This window comes from Phaethon lepturus, unplaced genomic scaffold (genome assembly GCF_000687285.1).
Source record: "Phaethon lepturus isolate BGI_N335 unplaced genomic scaffold, ASM68728v1 scaffold47148, whole genome shotgun sequence".
Classification (NCBI taxonomy): domain Eukaryota; kingdom Metazoa; phylum Chordata; class Aves; order Phaethontiformes; family Phaethontidae; genus Phaethon; species Phaethon lepturus.
The window spans coordinates 1-18856 of record NW_010559204.1 but is presented as its reverse complement, the minus strand read 5'-3'; the positions used below and the strand labels follow the sequence as shown (position 1 = coordinate 18856).

The 18856-nt window shown below is 43.5% G+C and overlaps 1 protein-coding gene across 1 annotated transcript in view; it reads right to left on the bottom strand.

Annotated features, from left to right (window-relative positions):
* TNN (tenascin N) overlaps positions 1 to 10058 on the bottom strand; it is a 24132-nt gene extending 14074 nt beyond the window's left edge. The window contains exons 1-6 of the mRNA XM_010293289.1: positions 9647 to 10058; positions 8290 to 8667; positions 4621 to 4884; positions 3529 to 3714; positions 2925 to 3014; positions 704 to 967 (exon numbers count right to left, since the gene is read on the bottom strand). Coding sequence (XP_010291591.1) covers positions 704 to 967; positions 2925 to 3014; positions 3529 to 3714; positions 4621 to 4884; positions 8290 to 8667; positions 9647 to 10058 — 1594 coding nt within the window. The remainder of the gene's footprint in view (positions 1 to 703; positions 968 to 2924; positions 3015 to 3528; positions 3715 to 4620; positions 4885 to 8289; positions 8668 to 9646) is intronic.
* Positions 10059 to 18856: the final 8798 nt, after the last annotated feature.

Genomic DNA, 18856 nt, shown 5'->3' with positions numbered 1-18856 from the left:
TCCTGCTGCAGAAGTACAGACTGCACATAGATAAGACATTTGTAAATCGTCAGCAGAAACTGCCTCTGTACACATAGCCACATTGGACCATGGCTGGCTGGATTATAAGAACTGAGCAAAACAGTGGGTCGAGTTCTTTCCCAATCTAGCTGCAGACCCTGCTGCAAGCACCCTTCCAGTGGAGACTCCCGGCCACCACGGGACAGTGACCAAACGTCCTGTTGGGAGATTTGATTCTCCACATGATTCTTACCTTATGCCATGAACCAAATAAGTTTGTTTTTCCTTTTTAACAAACACTCTGTCATGACTGTCTGTCCAAAATATGTATGAGCCCCGTGTCCTGTTGGGAAAAGCCACAACAGTAACCCAAAGAAAAGCTTGGGGGTGGTTTACGGCATTTTAAAGGCTAGGCATGAATTACGTGTTCCAGCTATAAGGCTTTAGTTTTGGCTGTGTTTCACTGTTCTCTGTACTGATAGTAACTGGTGCCTTGCCACAGGACTTGTCCATAACAGGACTCAAAACAGAGCTTTCAAGCTGAGCTGGAGACCTGTTCAGCCACACTAGCAAGAATGACGTGAACTTTTTGCCTCACTAAAAACTTGTGCAAAGCAGGAGAAGCTTTACTGAAACTAGTAAAATTGATGGAGGAGTTTGAAATTCAAATTCATCTCCCTCCACTGCTGCTGCTACAACTTACCTGTCACAGCTCTAGTGCTTGCCTCCTTGCTCCGCTGTAGTCCCTTCTCTGCCCAGATGTGGATGATGTATTCCATGCCTGGCTTCAGATCCAGTAAGGTGATGATGTCATTTTCACTCCCCACCTCTATTTCCTTGATGTCCCCATCAGCTGAGGTGTATCTCACCATGTACCTGTCTATGGGAGCCTCAACTTTATTCCATAAGACAGTGGCTGTATCCTCTGTCACTCGGTCAGTTGCCACATTGGTTGGGCTATCAAGTCCTGAGAGAACATGTTAAAGTGCAGGATTAGAAAACTCCATCTGAATTAAACCACTACAACACCTGTCACGGCATGTGCACTTTTCCTTCATTTTGTCTTACTGCTTTGGCCAGCTAAAACAGTCACCCACATCGCCCTCTACAGCACCTCAAGAAACAAACACATCCATGAGAAACCAGCATGGTCAGAGTGGGGAGAAAGCAGGACTTTTAGATGAAACTACAGACATTTAGATGAAACTACTTTTTTTTCCTGCAGCAAAAGCTTTGCAGGCTACCTCCATCACCTTCTGTGGGTACCAACTTGAGCATTACCTTCTCGCTTGCCCTCTTCATGGCACCAAGTATAGGCCCCATCCTTCCTCTGCCTCCAGTGTCAGCCATTTGTTGTTCCTCCCTTTTTGCCTACCCTGCAGGCCTGTCTCTCAGACTCCCCCAAGGCTTCAGCTATTTTAGGTGATGAATCAGAGTTTAGTGGTAGCTCTTGGAATAGCTGGTATTTGTCTTAGTCGAAGCTCTAAAATTCCAGGGGTTAAAGAAGAATGAGCAGGATGACTCACTGCGGATTTGTTTTTCCTTTCTAAGAAGCTTTGCAGCCTCCAGGTCTGTGAGGAACAGCTTGAAAACACAAGCCAAGGGTGTACCAAATAATCAGAATCTATGCAAGGAAGAAGAGCAGCCTTGCAATGGCAGCATAGAGTTTGTAGGTTTTGTTGGTTTAAATCAATTTCATTTTTTAATGGAATAATTTACAAGACAACCTCAGAAATATCAGGCCTGATTTGGGATTTTTCAGTCTTTGGACACAGCACGCCTACCCTTTTGTAAGAGACCTGAATTTCAGAGTTTGCAGAATCTTACAGGTAGAATGGGAGTTCAAAATTCTTCAAGGTCTCTTTTTCAAGGTTAGCTCAGAAATATTCTGCCGTGTTTTTGAAGAGCTTGAAGCATCAGTGAACCAACAGGGTTTCCAGATCTGCTTTAACATTTAGGTCTGGAATGGCTAGGCTGCCACTTACAGGAAAAATAACAGTCAAGGAACAGTAGCATCTGCCAGTACTGAGCACGCACTTGGAGCGGAAGACAGCTTAAAGATGCTTCTGTACTCTCTCCATGCTAGAGATGACTACGTCTGACTCAGGCTCTGTTACGAGATAAAGCAGTCCAAAACTTCAACCTCTAAGGGCCAGCAAGTAGCTGAAGTCTCTTCAGTCACTTCACATGTCAGAGGCGAAGACTCAAGCTACCACAGAAATGCCAGGGCTGTGCGACTGTGCAGCCCAGCAGATATGCACAACTTCACCTCCATGGGGGCAGGTGTGGGGACTAGGACTATAGCCCCCAGTGGAAATGCAGGCCTGGCAACGGTGTGCTAATCAGTCCAACTGTTGTGCTCAGCCTGGTGAACATAAAAATAATGCTGGAGCCAGGCAATACAGGAAGGAAGAAGAACTTGTCCTCTTCCTTATTGCTCCTGGGCTCAGAGACCAGACGAACTCAGCAGCAGCTAATAGCTACGACGCAGTCAGCGGCAGCTGCCCAGAGGATCTGCGAGGAAGATCACAAATCATGTGTGCTAGGTTTAAGCAAGATCATCCTGTCAATGATCTAGTCAGGGAAGTCATGAACCAGCAAACTTTGAGTTACTGCCGGACCTAGCTCTGAGCTCATTTGAGGGCTGTTATTACACACAGAGGCCAGCTTACTACGCTTATCTGTGCTCGGCTGGAGCTGTTAGTCAAGTTAAAGCTGAAGTTACTGTTGGCTTAAAACCAAGGCAAAAGACTGAGGTTTAGTGTTTAATATATAGTGTAGACAAGCTTAAAGAAGATATAAGCAGGCCTAACTGCAGGTCATGCATGAAGAAGCAACTGTGCACTTTTTGTGCTGTGATCTTGACAGATCTGTCCCCAAATGCTGTAATAACATCACTATCATAAAAGAAACTTTCCACGTACCGGTCCTGCCACTCGCTGAGAATGGTTTCCCCTCTGTATTGTCTTTCACAGGTATGACAGTGACTTCATATTCTGTGCCAGGTTTCAGGCCTACAAAGACCAAAAGGGAGCATTATAAACAATTAGGAAAGAGAGCAATTTTTCCTCAAAGAAAGCCATTTTATTTAGTCCACCCAGTTCTTGGTTTGTAGCAGAAAGGAACTTAAAGCTTAGATTTCTACCTAACTTCCTTTTGTCTTGAGTAGCACTTTTGGTTCAGGCTTGCCACTAGGGCATACATTGACATACACAGCAAGTGAGGATTTCTGTAACATGAGTGTTACCAGCTCTGAAACAGAAAATACTTTAGTCTTAACAAGGACAGAATTAAAGCTGAATGAATATGCCTTGAAACTTGCCATCCACAGGCCACAGAAGCTTTCTCCTTGTGGACACATCCATTACCATGGGATAGGGAATCCAAATAGATCTCACCCTGGCCTACGGCAGGCACGAGGTCAAGGAAAACTGGCCATTCATACACAACAGAAGAATTGTCTCAGGACTATGGTCTGACAATCAACCACTTCTCCCTGCCCAGTTTGGAATACCCACAAATACTCACCAGTCATGATGTGTCTGCTCTTAGGGTCATTGCTTTTGGGCACCATGATCTGCTTCTCGTCCATTCCCACCAGGGATCTGAACTTCACCTTGTAATAATCCACATCTGTTGGTGGGTTCTCCCACTCCACTTCCAGGGAGTGCTCCATCTCCTCTGTCACCCAGATGGCATTGAGTGCAGAAAGGTCTGGGAAAGACAGCAGAGGGCCATGAGGAAGCAGGATCAGCAACAAAAGGTGAATATAAGATAGAAAGTTGCTAAATAGCCCCCCTCGCTCCCCAGTCACCTGCTCTGAGGGCAGAGACTTTTTCCTGAGCACAACTGAAGAGTTAAACAAGTACAGCAATATCAGTATTTCAACAGACTTAGTTTTATCCATGGTAACACTCCAACTCAAGAGTTTTCTGGCTCTCAGCTCCCACCTCTTGTGCTAGAAATAAGAAAAATGTCAAAATAACCAAACCTTTCCCTGTTTTTGCCACGTGCAGGCAGACAGCATACTATCAGATTATAAGAAAATGGCATTTCAGTTCTAGAGAGAGAAAATGTGTCAAATATGCAGTCTTTCCATACTCAGCCTCCTAGACTCAGTAGAATCAGGCTTATTCAGTCCTGCGAAAAAAACTACCAGGAAAACTCGCTGCTGCAGGCACATTTGGAAAATTAGTACCTAGGAATGATGTTCTATCTACTTTAATGTCCCTTCTGCATCCAGTCGAACAGTGCATCATTCCTAGTAACATGCTGGCCTTATCTTGCATGCTTCCATTCCTGCTTCCTGCAGTAGGGAATGTTATGGACACCCTGGAATTCAGGGGTGTCAGTGCAAGTAGAGATTTGGACAAGATAAAGGGAGAGACAGGAAATTTGCAATACATTCAGCTCCAATTATACATATCTGGAAACAGACTCTCCAGAAGAAAACAATGGCAGAAAAATGCAGCATGCAGCTGAGACTGGGAGGAAAAAGTGCTGTTCAGTGCTCAGAGAGGGCATCAACCTGCAAAGCCAAACAATTAGCTCCAGTTGTTTGAATGTAACTTCAAAGATCTACAACTTCTGACTCTGAAGACAAAGACTGCCAGCTCCTACCTGTACTTGCTTCTAGATACTTGGGCTCACTGGCAATCCCCTTCTTCACATGACGAAGTGTGACATTATACGTAGTGCCAGGGTGGAGACCCACAATCTCATAGCTGAGCTGCTCTTTGGGCACATGGACTTGTTTCACCAACGTCTCATACCCTACTGGATAATAGCTAATGAGGTAATTATCCACATCAATCATTTGATCCCAGCTGACAGTTAGAGAGTTCTCTGTGGAGTTCAGTAGCTGCAGGTTCTGAGGAGCAAGCACTAGAAGAGAAACAAAGACAAACATTGCAATAAGGATGATGTCATAGCATTTAGTCCAGGGCTCACATAGCCAAGCCAGAATTTTTTTCAAACTTATTTTGAATACAGAGAGAATGCAGAACTGGAACTGTGGTCATCTTGTATTTGTCCGTTTCTTTGTGCCCAACAACATAAATACAAATGAATATTGCAGTCAGTAACAAACACAATAATTTCCTGGACTCTTCTTTCCAGCTACCCACACTAGCATGAGAAAAATTCCCTCATAAAGCTGTCCCTTCCAATGCCTCTAGGAAGAGAAAGAAAAGCCAAAACCTTCTTTTTGTATCACTGTCAGAGTTATTTCAAAGTCAGCTGGTCCCCAGAACTGAGGAACACAGCTTCTCCTTGCCAGTAGTAGAAAACTGAGCTTTTATATCAATGGAAAATTATGCTTGGTGCCTAAAGGAGACCTGGGCAAATCTGTGGCACATAATAAATTTCAGAACACCAGCAGTGCCTTAACCTTTTTGCCCTAAGACAGACAGCTCATCAGTGCCTTGAAGCAGCCCTTGAAAAAAGTCAGGTAGAACAGCTGTCAGGAATCAGGAAGTTTACCTGATTTTAATTACAAGTAAGCATTTCATGAACTAATCACACCATCTACCAGCTGTATTTCATTAGCAAGGCACTAACCAATGGCAAAACATAGATGGCAAGTGCCTGTAAAAAGGTATGCATCAGCAACATTAGGTCAGATAACATCATGAGATTCTCTCTTGAAAGGCAACATTCATTTCCTTGTGTAATTCACAGCTCTCACCAAATTCTACCCTCAATATGTGCGCGCCATTGCTTTCGATGAAAACTTTGTACAAAATGTGAGAACATTTATCCTGCCTCTCCTTGTGATACAGAAACTGGATTTGAATAATCCAGCTTTGCAGTAAGATAATGAAGAACCTAACTACATATGGTGTGGTTTATCCCTTGTCTAAGCATCATTCATAAGAGGATTGTATCTGCCTCTCTGAAGACATGTGGTATAAGAAACCGGTATCATCTGTTCAGGACAATGCATAGGACAGTTTGTGTTCCCGAGCAGGACATTTTGGCAAGGGGTTCTTGCAAAGGCTCTCTAGCCCAGGGGGATCTATTTCTGCAACATGGTTTTTTGCTCTGCCCCAAGATGCACCGCAGCCAGCTTCTCCAGCCAATGTGACAAGCCCAAGCGCTTCAGGACTTGACCAAGATGTTCCTGGTCAGGGCCGGGGGAAGCGGCCCTGTGAAGGGGAAGGAGGCGCTGCCTGGACGTGGTAACCCTTGAAAACCTCCTCCTCTTGCTCTCCGACAGCAGAGGAGCTCCTAGCCTGAAGCGAAAGGGCTCACACAGGCACGGCACTAACAGCTGAAGTGGATTAGGAGGACGGGTGGTTGTGGGCCATCTCGTGTTCTGCTGGCTCCCATCCATCTCTCTCCATGGGGCAGCTTCTCCTCTGGAAGCAGGCTGGGGCCCTGATGGCCGAAGCAAGCAAGAAACGAGCCTCACGGCTGTAGATCCAGCACTGGGCTGAGAGCTCACACAGGGGCTTGTGGGGAACCCTGGCTCCCCTGGGAACAGCAGAGTCCCCCTTTGTTTTCCTTTCCCATTTCCTGATTAACAGCATCACCACACAGACTTCCTGGTTAAACTGATTTTGTGCTGAGATACCAAACAACTGTTTTTGTGGATACTCTTATTTTAAACTGCTGGTTTATTCACCTTCAGATATCCCACAGTGCTATTTTGGAGTGCTAGTAAACTAAGTCCAGAAAGAGCACAGGCAAATGACTGCTGTTCAGTGTGTCTTTATCCTCTAGTTCTCCTTCACAACAAATCGCGAGACATTAATTATACTGTTGCATACTCAATAGTAACTTCTATATGTTCAGACATTCCAGTTACCATGGCAATATACAACCAAATATGTCATTTCATGATAAGTCACGTGAAATCCGTAGTAATAATAATAATAAATAAAAACAGTGCTCAGTGTAAATCTCCCAGAATGAAGAATTCTAATACAAACCGGAAAAGAAAAAGCAATTTGACAACTATGGGAGAGGAGTGCTTGGCCACAGATGCTGAGATAGGAACCATCTGCCTTTGGACTTCAAAATAGTTAAGCTGGAGTGGAGGTGTAGTGCTCAGAAACAGTAGCAAAACGGATTGTGCAATATGCATTCACTCTGCAGTGCTTTCTCGCTCAGATACTCAGAGAGCAGAGGCCGCTTTCACAGCCTGTAAAACAGCTGCAGATGTCTAAGGAAGAGGATCCAAGGGTGGATCCAGCCAGCCGTTTGGGAGAGACTGGCTGGGCAACAGTTCTCTGGGAAAATTGTTTCTGCTCTGGGAGGAACTCTTCTGCTTGCCACCCCTGTAAAGATGCTGCCTCCTGAGCAGCAAATCCCGGTTTGCTGACAGGAGAGAAGAGTGCTGGAGCCACAGAGAAACATCTCTAAATAGTGTGGAAGGGGTAGGAAGAGCGAAATTTTGATGCAGAGCTCTTGTTTGGATCGAGAATTTGAGCTAATAATCTTTTACAATAAAGGTGAGTCTCTAAGCAGATAAATCAAGCCTGAGAGGTGAGGGATGATCCAGAGCAGAAAAGACCTGCCAGTAAGGTCACTGCAAACCCTTACTGAGCAATACCTGGTGCTCAGCGTGCGCCTGTTACCTACATCTCCTTCATGAGGATCTGTGAAAGATTAGACCAAGCAGTGATGTGCTGAGAAGGAAAGGTTGCTTCCAGGGTAAAAGGCTGAGTGCTGAAGCCTGGAGTATCAGCTTGTGGTTATAGAGAGATTATAGGTTTTTCAGAATTAAGCAGAAACTTCTGAACACACACCTCAAGGTCAGCTCAGTCAGGTCTTCTCACACAAATCCTACTGCCTTGTAACAAAGTAGGATACAGGAGAGTTTCCCAAAGACCTCACTTCAAAGGGAGGTTATTAAAGGATTTATGTACCCTTGCCTCACAGGTGTTATCAAATCAACTACCTTACTGGCAAGCAGTGCACACTGCAGCAAACATAGTTTTACTTTCTATTGTCTCATTTGTGTGTCAAGAGACTGACTCTGGCTCCCTCTTTAATTACAGGCTCCATACCCAGTTTTGCTCTCTCCTTCAGTTGCTACAGAGAGGCTTGTGCTAGTGCTACCTTTAACTGTGTTTCCACCTTTCCCCAATTCAGAAATATTTTCCAGGCAATTTTTGAAGACAAGGGCCAGTCAGCAATCCCCAGTCCAGCAGGACCCCTGAGGGGAGGTGCATGGTGACCCCAAGATTGGCTTGCCTACAGGATTAACCAAGTGTTTATGGGAGGTAGAGGGGGAAATGCAGAAAGAAAGAAAGAAGGGAGAAATAACTCACAAGTATGTCTCACCCTGGGAGCAGTCAAGGCCAAAGAAGCCATCGTGGCAGTAGCACTCTCCTGTGTCACAGAACCCATTGCCACTGCAGTCCCCGGGACATCGTTTCTCGCTGCAGTCCTCTCCAATGAATTCTTCATAGCACTGGCAGATCCCTTTGGCTGTGTCACAGATCCCATTGCCGCTGCAGTTCTCAGGACAGAGCTGCTGACTGCAGTCCTCACCAAAATAAGGCTCATCACAGATACACTTCCCGCCGTCGCAGCGCCCGTGGCCACGGCAGTGGCCGGGGCAGGTGGGGTGGGAGCAGTCACTGCCCTCCCAGCCCTCGGCACACTTACAGCTGCAAGTCTCATAGAGGAAAGTCCCATGGCCGCTGCAATGCAAGACACCTGGCCAGGGCAGCACCAGGGTGTACAACAGCAAGTATGACATACAGATGAAAGAAAATAAAGATGAAAAAAAAAAAATTAGGAATATAGCAATGGTCAGGTAGTGCAAAGGCATGTTCAAGGTCATTAAAGGGAAAGCATAACTATCACTGGAAAATATGGGCTGAAAAAGACCTGAAAATATCACCTTGTCCATCTGCCCCTGGCCCAAGGAGGGCCTTGCCTTTCCCAATGCATTTGTCCGTAGTCAGTGGGAATGCGAATTCCACAACCAGCCCAGAGAGTCAATTATAAAGCTTTTCACAGCCGCTAACCTGAACCTTCCCACCTGTAATTTAAGCTCAGCATTTCTCACCATGGTTGTTATATTCTCATCTGCTATACACCTTTATTTTTCATGCAAGCAAAGACTTGGCACTTCTTGTCTCCATTCCCCAAACAACATCAGTTTGCCAAATCTTTTCTAAGAGACCATGCTGTATAAACCTTTGATCACAGGCAGAGCCAATGACCACCACAAAACGTCATCATCATAAACTCTGCTCTTCTTTTAGTCAGTTATTAAGGAGAAAATAAAAAGACAAATTCTCAACAACTGCAATATTCTGGAGGCAAAAATGTGAAAGGAAAAGTCAGCAACAAGAAGTGCTTCCCTCATCTTCCACCCTCCCCCAGAAATTCTTCCACTGAATCCTCCCACCCAAGTGAAACTTGGGAACTGTTCCCTTCCACTTCTGGGAGATACCTGGGGAGATTTCCCCTGTGCTCTTCCCAGAAATGGTATGTACTACTTCATTTTGGGATCTTCAGATTTCCTTTCACATTACAGAACCCAGAGCACTGTCCCATCTGTAGGATTCCAGCATTTAGCACACGGAGAACCCCCAATAACCTTGACAAATGACTTCCAGTCCCCAAATCTCTGCAGTAAATAGGCTGTATCTGAGATGCAAGAACAGATACTGCAATTGTTACTTACCTTGGCTCCCCCTGCAGCACTCCTGAGGGCCGCAAACTTCTCTCAGCTCTGCCACTTCTTTCTCCAGCTTCTCCATCCTCTCAAGCAGACCCTTAATGTGGGTCAAAGTTTCACAGTCCCCTTTGGGTGTGTGCACATGGATGTTGTGCCTAAAGATGATATCCTGCTCTTCATTTTCCTCAGCCTCTCCAGGATCTAGCTGGACCTCACTGTTGTCTTCATCCTGTAATGGATCAGCCTCCACCTTAATCTGGGAGGATGTGGGCAGGTCAATCTTGTAGGAGTGGCTGAAGGATATGCTTTGACTATCGCTGGCGCAGTTGTGAGGTGCAGGTTGTTGAATGGCAGATGTCTGAAGAGCACAGCACAGAAATACTCCTATTGGGAAAGCAAGCCAGCTCTGGAAATCCATCTGGTAGGCTTTCAGAGGAAACACTGACCCCTCAAACAGCACAGCTGCTTTTGAGAAGAAGAAAAATGTAAGAAGTGTGGTCATAAAGCTGGTTTTCACAATTTTTTTAAAGGACAAATTCTCTGGTTTGCCCTGATTTAATACTAGGTTGGTCAATACCTGGAAGAGAATCACTCATCATCACTGGATGAGTTAGATACAAAAGAGCTTCTAGACTCCCCGACTAGGAGCTTTAAGTTTACAACTTTCAAATGAAATGTAGTATCATGATCCATTGCAATTATTAATTATGCAATGGCATTTCTCATTCCCCTGCAGTTACAATAGGCACTGTATCAGTCTCCAGGCTGTGATCTGGATTACTGATCATCTTTTTGGCCACAGTAATCTCCAGCAGCTTGCACAGTTTTCAACTAGAAGCTTGATAACTGTGCTGATGCTGCGTGCATGAAAATTTCAGAGAGCTGACATTGATCTTTCCGTACGAGAAGTTTGGGAAATAGTTTTGCTCACTTTACGTGCTTCATACCACGAGATACCTATCCCAGGACAGCTGCATTTGAAGCATGGGTGGAAATATTTTCAGGAAGGTGTTGAAGAGGATGCCAAGAGTCAGTTTCTACAGGGACTATTAAGTGTAGAATGCTTTCTCAAGGAGAGGGATCAGCTAAGAGAAGTGGACCACAGAACCTGACCGAGTGTCAGCCCCAGCCTTCGAGTCCCCATCTCTGACCACTGGAGACAGAGGAGGGGAGCTGAGCTTCTGTGGAGCTGAGGACATCTGCTCTGTAAAGGCAGGACTGAGATCCTCACATGCCTTCGTATGTGGTGTTGATTACACATCACAAAACCCTCACTTTGAGTACAACTGTCCTGACAGAGAGTTGAACCAGCCATCTTCAGCTTCAGGATCTTGTGTTGACGATTTCTGATTTAGTCTACCACTTCAAAAATGCCCTTTAAATTTAAATTATCAGGTTTTATCCATGTGACTCAAATGATACCTAAAATTAAACCCATTCTCTTCTTCGAATATAGCACATAACAGGGTAGGCTATCTTGATAGGAGAGAAATAAAATATTTCCTCCATTTGAAACTAATGTTTTGGCATTTTGTGTGCCTGAACACTGGCTTCACTCAAGGGCTTTCAAGTGTATTTTGCTTTGACTCCATTATCTGATTTGTTAGCTCAGCATTGGCAAGGTTAATTTTGAAGCTACTAGAGCAAATCTGTTAACACATAGAGTGAGAGGATGTGTTGTAAACCCATTTGTTTTCCTGTACTTTTATTTTTAAAAATATCCCTTCTTTCCTACCCTGCAGACATAAATAGAAAGAGCTTGTTTTCAGGCTGATTAAGTCTCAAAACTAAGACTTAAAAATAAATAAATAAAATTGTAATGCTTAATTGCATTGACATTTAGAGGTCAAAACTGAAGTCCAAACATTTACTTTAAAGTCGTCAGGTAGTTTTTAAAAGAAACAAGACCATTTGCTGTAAAATTTCTATGCTGTCAACCAAGCAAAAATTTTGGACTTAAGAAATGAACACCTCGTAGGCAATGATAACAGGAAGGAAGGAGCTGAACAAACACAGGTGGAATGATAAAGTGTAAAGTTAGAAACCTAAATTTACTGGTTGGCTTATTGAATGTGACAAACTAAATTTTGGCATTAATGGTAGATGTCAATCTGTACAGGAGGTGATACATACTTGGTTAAATACTTAGAATTTCATATCACAGGATTCAAACACAAAATGCCACCATATGTGGCTTACTAAGCAGTTGTGTTATTCATTGCACAAGCCAAAGAAAAAGACATTATTTAAGTGCTAAATTAGGTACTGTGATAACTGGAAACCATTTGGCCAATACGTAACCATAGTAACAGCACATCTGAACCCAGATAAGAGTGTTGCCCCAGATAATACTCTTTGAAGTAACAGAGGACTCCACTCCTAAAGAATCATACTAGGTTTTTGGCTCCTCTGCTATTTCCATTATAATCACATTTATGAAAGTCATACAGTCCTGGCTTACAATGAAAATTAACTGTTTCTGTGAAACAATGTTGTACGTTCTAAATGTCTCCCAAAACTTTGAAGTATCCCTACCATTAGATTCATGCCCTACCATTGGCAGCACAGCTACAGGAAGGTGTCCTTCATGCTCAGGAACATGAGGCCTTGGTTACTAAAAACCAAAACAAAACCACACCACCATCAGAAATACATATTCATATAATCATAGAATGGTTTAGGTTGGAAGGGACTTTTAAAGGTCATCTAGTCCAATCCCCCTGCAGTGAGCAGGGACATCTTCAACTCAATCAGGTTGCTCAGAGCCCCGTCCAACCTGACCTGGAATGTTCCCAGGGATGGGGCATCTACCACCTCTGTGGGCAACTTGGGCCAGGGTTTCACCACCTTCATGGTCAAAAATGTCTTCCTTCTATATAGCCTAAACCTACCCTCTTTTAGTTTAAAAACATACTTATACCTATATGAAAGGCCACTCTATTGCTAGCTCGTGTCTCTTCAAGCAAATTCATCACTGATATCAAGCAATATAAGATACAGATTTCAAGATTCAGTCTACAATTCTTCCTCTCATATGAATTAAATAAAATAAGGGAGTTATCTCTATTGCTCATTCCCAAACTGTAATTTGTTTGGGGGTTTGTTTGGTTTTTGGTTTTTTTCAATCTATTCGGAACTAACTTACTACATTTAACTTGCAGTAAGAGCAAAGGAAGCTGGGAGGAAAGTATGTTGCCCTATGGAGGAGGGACTTCTTCCCTATCTCTTGTCTCCTGAGATTTTGCAGATACCCCTTTGTGAGCAAAGATGCAGCTTTCCCACCCAGACCCAGCTGTTATTCTGTTTCCCTCGACTCCTCTCCCTCAAAGGGCCACAGAAACTAGCTACACCTTTCTTTTTCTGCTGTGCAGCCTTCTGAAACAAATCATGAGAGATTGCTTCAAAGCTGTGAACAAATTTAATGTCTAAATTCTACAGATTCTCACCATAGTCCACTGCAGAAAACCCCAAAAGTTTTGTTTTGTGGGGTTTACTTCCAGTCCCTTGGAAATGAGGCCCCCAAACCACACACACAAAATCCCTTCTCTCAGCACCAAGTGCTGAATAGCATTCTGTTGTAACATGATGTCATTACTAGTTAGGGCTTCATGGGAACCACAAATTGATCTCAGATTTTCCTGGGCCTGGAGATCATTCAGGAGGAAAAACCCCTGAACATAAGCATTCCTGTCAAGCATAATGAAAGAGCAGGACAACTGTTTTAGCTTTCTCACCATATAATAAAGAGATTTTTCCCTGCTGTTAAAAAGAGTGGGTTTAACTGATTCTTCGTGGAAAGTATCACGTCATAGCATATAGCTGGCAATAATAGCAAATCAGAGAAATGACTGATTTAGGAAAGAATGCCCAAGTCAGATCTACTAGGCACAGAATATTCTCCTAAGGAAAAGGATAGAAGAAGCCCTGCTCACATCTTTTCAACCTTTGCAGAGGAAAGCATGGGATGATCAAAGCTGGAGAGAACCTACAGTATTTATGTGAAAGACTCCAATGACCTAACTCTGTAAGTCTTTTGCCATCCCACAGGTCAGTGTTTGAAGATCTGGGGTATAGGCCTTTGCAGTATTATCTTCTGCTAGCACCCAGTCAGCCATAGGAGATGCATGACTGGAAGCTGCTTCTGTCAAGGCAAGAGCTGAAAAAGACATGGATGTAGATACTTAGCAGGATGCCACCCAGGCAATGTGGAGATGGGATCGAGGAGAGAAAGGAGGATTTGCAGTCACAGGAAAAAGGAAATGCAAGTCTAGGACAGTTCCAGGTTTGCAGAAGAGGGAGAGAGAAAACTCTAAGATCAAAGACTGAGAAATGAGGCAGAGTAGAACATGTACATATCCAAGCAGAAAGAGTTATACAACACACACTAGAAGTGGCACACATTAAAGTTGAATAAAGATAGCCAGAAAAAAAAAGGAGATGCAATGAAAGCAGCCATGGGCTGAGACCTGAGCTTTCTAAGCACCAAGGGATAGTACATTGTGCTGAGCACAGCATTTTGTATGCTAGGGCTAGAACAGAAGCTGCCAAGTTGTACCACAGTTCTAGATATGAAAGCTAGCAGTTTCCTAATTGGCATGTTTAACCACCCTAAAGCCAGTGGCTTTCTTGAGGAATAACAAACATTAGAAGACATGTCAGGAAGCCCTTAGCAAGTTCACAGAAGTGCTGCCGATATCCAAACAGCTATAACTTACTTGAATAACCCTCAAGAAGAGCAGTAACAGACCTGTCTGACCAATACTAGGAAGGTAGCATCTAGGTTCAGGAGACACAAGCATTACCAGTGATGGATATTTATCATGCGCTCTGCCCTCAAATGGATGTTGACTGCAGAATGCCATACTGTTTAAAGCATGGAGATGGCAATGTGGGAGCAGGGCAGTGCGAATCAGCAGCCTGTGGAGAAAAGCAAATACATCTGCAGAGGCACATGGCAAAGCTGTGTTCTTAGATACAGAAGACGTAGCAGCACAGAAGTTGATAAACCAGTTCATCTCTGAGTAAGTTGGAATACAGTCGCGCTCCTTACATCTCGCAACACTTTCAGCAATAAAGAGTGACACAAGTCAGTAACACCAAAGAGCAGAACTCAGTCATAGGGGCTACTCTTTTTTGTTAGCAGTCTGACAAAAATGAAGGGAGGGTCAAAGTATGCACAAAATGATGATACTACTACTCAGTTGCTAAGAAGTCTAGCCCATTTTCCTTCTGCTTTACATATTTTTCTCGGTGAAGCATTCAGCTAAGACAAGCTACTAATTTTACAGACTTTCAATAAGTAGAATTTAATTCACCCAATTGGATCATTTGTCTTCATTTTCTGCGGTGAAACTGCTCTACTGTTCCAGACCTCATCTGCTTTAGAAGGCTCTGCATCAGACTTCCTTTTCCCTGGTCATAGAAGTAATTCGATACAACTGCTGTAATAAGCTAGCCAGCATTCTGTTTTCAATATTATGCAATTAATGGTTGCATTTAATGCAACCAATGACTGTAAACAAAAAAATTCAACCATTAATTTAGCAAGGTTCTACTTCTTTTTGCTTATAGACTGAATGAACTTTACCTAACACTATAGAAGTTTGGGATGATTTGAAATAATGAATAGAAACACATAATTATATAATCAGCCAAGTAGATACTGTGTTTCTAGTTTCACTCTTATATTTACCTTTTCTTTAATGCTAATTCTTGCACAATATCTGATAAGCAAGGTGTATTAACTGTTCATATGTAAATGAGAGATTGCTTCCAAAATCCTACATACTCATTAGAAAGTGCAGAGTGGCCTAATAGTATTTGCACATTTGCTAGTTACTATAAATATGCATTTTGTAATAAATGATCTAGCTCCCTTCTGTTAAATCATTAGCTGCCAGTTTTCCTGAAGCAAATCTTTGTTCTATTGCCTGCACAGCTCAAAAACTTTGTACCTCCTGTATTTGAGCAATTTTACTTGTCCAATGAATGACATTTTAATTATAAATAGTATAATCAATAAAGTATTTTCATTGAGGAAACAGTGATATATTTAAAGAACTTCTACTGGCTTCTACCACTGAGCCTGTGAAAAGGTGCTCTAGAAGGCATAGAAAGAGCTTTTGAATGAGAAAATATTGAAAAATTACTAACAGCGTTTGTTGCAATTATAAGATGTAAGTGTGATCAAATTCTAGCATGATCTCATGACAAAAGGAAGGGCTTTTAAAATAACTACTCTGACAGAGGAATCAGAGCCTAAAAAGGAAATTACCAGGAACGAGCGTTCTAAAGTTAAACCCGAGCTCCATTAAAGCCAAAGGCAAGACTCCCACTTACTTTAGCAGTGGTTTCATATGGTTGGATGAGACAACCTGGGAAAGCTTAAGCCCTTCAAAACAGAGTGACATTAAATACTACTATACATTTTGCAATAATAATACATGCCCGTAATACAGAATTATTGATGTTTGTGTAAGGCTTTCAAAGCCTTGGAGGGCATCTGCTATAGGAAGTCAAAAGAAAAATTGGCTGGGTTTTTCATTCAGAACAAACAACAGGAATCTCAAAGGAAATAAAAGTACTTTTCTCTTACCTTTCAACTATTTTCAGCTGTCTGGTTCAGAGCCCTTCTGATACAGCCACCATTTGCAAAGGTAATTTGAGCAAGCTGAAAGGTCACCAAACCCTCTCCTCTTCCCAGCCCGGCTGCAAACCAGCACCAGTCGCTGCGGTGAATTTAAGACCCCATGGAAGAGATGAAAGGAACCAATAGAGGCCTTGGGGTGTTTCCCTCCCACAAACTGCCTAAGGAGCACTCTGGGTTTGGGAGCAATTCCCCTACTCCGTATCGGTCTTGCACACCAGCAGAAATAGCCATTTCCTATTCATTTTATGCTCCTTTTCTAGTGAAAAGCCAGAAAGCCTTTCCAGTCCCATAAATCTGGCAGCAAACATCCCAGAATTATCACCAAGACCCACATATCGACAAGCACATTTGAAGCATTAATGATGTGAAATTCAGGTGGAGTAATACAGAAAGTAAAAATAAAACACCTTCTAAAACCAGCAGGAGTTAAACAGAACACTGAACTTATCCAGCACAATACTTTAAAAAAAAAAACCTGGAAAACTTAAAAGAAAGCAAATTACATGTCATAGGCATTGTTAAGGTACCCACACGATTATTTTAACCACGTGCATTACTGAGCCCAGTTTTTAGCTAACAAACCATCTCGGATTCTGACCAGTTGCTTTGCTTTACTGCAACCAGAAGCTCGGCTGAGGGAGATGAAGACAGCAGCAGCCTAAGGGCTACCAACATGTATCATTAGCCCTTGCCAATCTCAGTTGCCGCAACGGGGTGGTGAAGTCAAACACAGCGTCCTTACCACACTGAACACTGCAAACACCCCTAACTCACACCAGGGCTCCACACCTTCTCACTTAGTTTGGATTTTTTAAAGTTGTAAGCACCAAACACTCTGTCCTGGGCAGAAGGGGAAAGAGTGCTGCAAGACAACAGGCATGGTCCCACCTCCACAGCTGGGAAAGTGCTCGTTACACAGGTGATGCTATTGAGCAAGGGAGGGATTCAGTCCTGGCTGAAGAAATAGCGCTCCTTCCCACACTCATTGGTTCTTCATTCATCTGGACCACCTAACAAACACAGAGAGGCCAAGGGGAAGCGTTACAAAATATTGAAGAAACAAATGCATGCTTTGACATTCAAATCCCTTTTGATCACACCTGGCTCCCTACTTTATTTGCTTTGCTGATATTCTACAGATTGCTTTTACCAGATGGAAAGCTGTGAAAATAGCAAGTTATAGACAATAACATCAGGGAACAAAGCTTTAAATTCTCTCCCTACGAACACGTGAAACCTACTTCCAAGCCAGTCATGCATCAACACACCACAAACAGCCTGAGTTTTGAAGACTGGATGTTCACAGAAGGGTTACAGTGCACAGGCTGTTCAGGCTGAGCCCTTTCTACTGCCGCAGCTTCCCTCCATAGATACACCTTCATGCAAGTTTAAAAGCAGCCTTCCAGCTCCTCCGGGTATGAAGGGAGCATGGAAATGAGGCCAATGACAAGCACCTCACCAGTCCGTGGTTCACAAGACCCATCTGAAACAAGGAAAAGTGAAAATAGCTATCCCTCCATGCATATTGAATGTTCTGTGTAACAGGTATTAGTGTTTTCAGCTTGGCACATCCACAGGACAAAGACCTCCAGGGTGGCTAACACCTGGGTTGGCAAGGCAGCCAAAAATGGCCTCTTTCCACTGATCACCATCCCTGCACCATCAGCCTAAGTAGGAAGGTTATTGTGGAAGCTGTTGCTGCTGTGTGTGGCATGGATGATGAAATTTGACCCTGTTAGCTTGCCAATCTGGCCATTTCTGCCAGATTATCCCTACTTCAGGACTGGTGTAATGCTCCAGGCATCTAAGTAAAACGCCTGGCACACGGACAGCAAGCAGCACGACAGAGAGAATCCAGCTTCTTGCATCACTTTTTGGACGTAGCTAACAAGCTATGGAATGGAAAAATTAATCAAGACGATTAATTCAACATCAAATACTTAATGGATGTTCTCCCTAAAATCAGGACATAAGACTTATTTTAAACATTGCCTAAGTGAAGTCTGTCGGAAGAACAGGATGCTTTCTCTCACGATAGGGCAGTTAAGAACAACAGAAGCAGAATTTCCTATACGTTTTTCATTGTTTGCGGTGATGATTATCTAATTTTGTCTGTAAAATGCTGTAATTTACCCAAAAGTCATGAGTTGAAAAAAAATGCAAAACTCTGATATAAATGTAGGAATAGCCCTAGGTGATAAGGAAGCGGACAAAGAAGCTCTTCAAGAAACGAAACTAACCCCACAGCAGCTCTGCATCGCATTTTCTTGGTGGGACTCCTTCCCCTGGCATTTCACACTTTCCTCTCTAACCTGGGATCCTTTTGGTCCACCCAAAGTCGAACCCTGAGGTATCTGTGAAAGATGCCAGCTCCCTCTAATGACGGAGGTGCCACCGAGGCTGACAGCAGCACCGGGATATACAGCACAGCCCTCTAAAGCGGGCTGGGTTCTCTTTTCTTGTTTCTCCCCACCCGCAAAGGCACGGGAAATACAGTTTCACCGCAGAAGGACGGAGGCCCAATGCTGCCCACAGCCCAGCATCCCGCCCCGGCTGCAGCCCCCCCG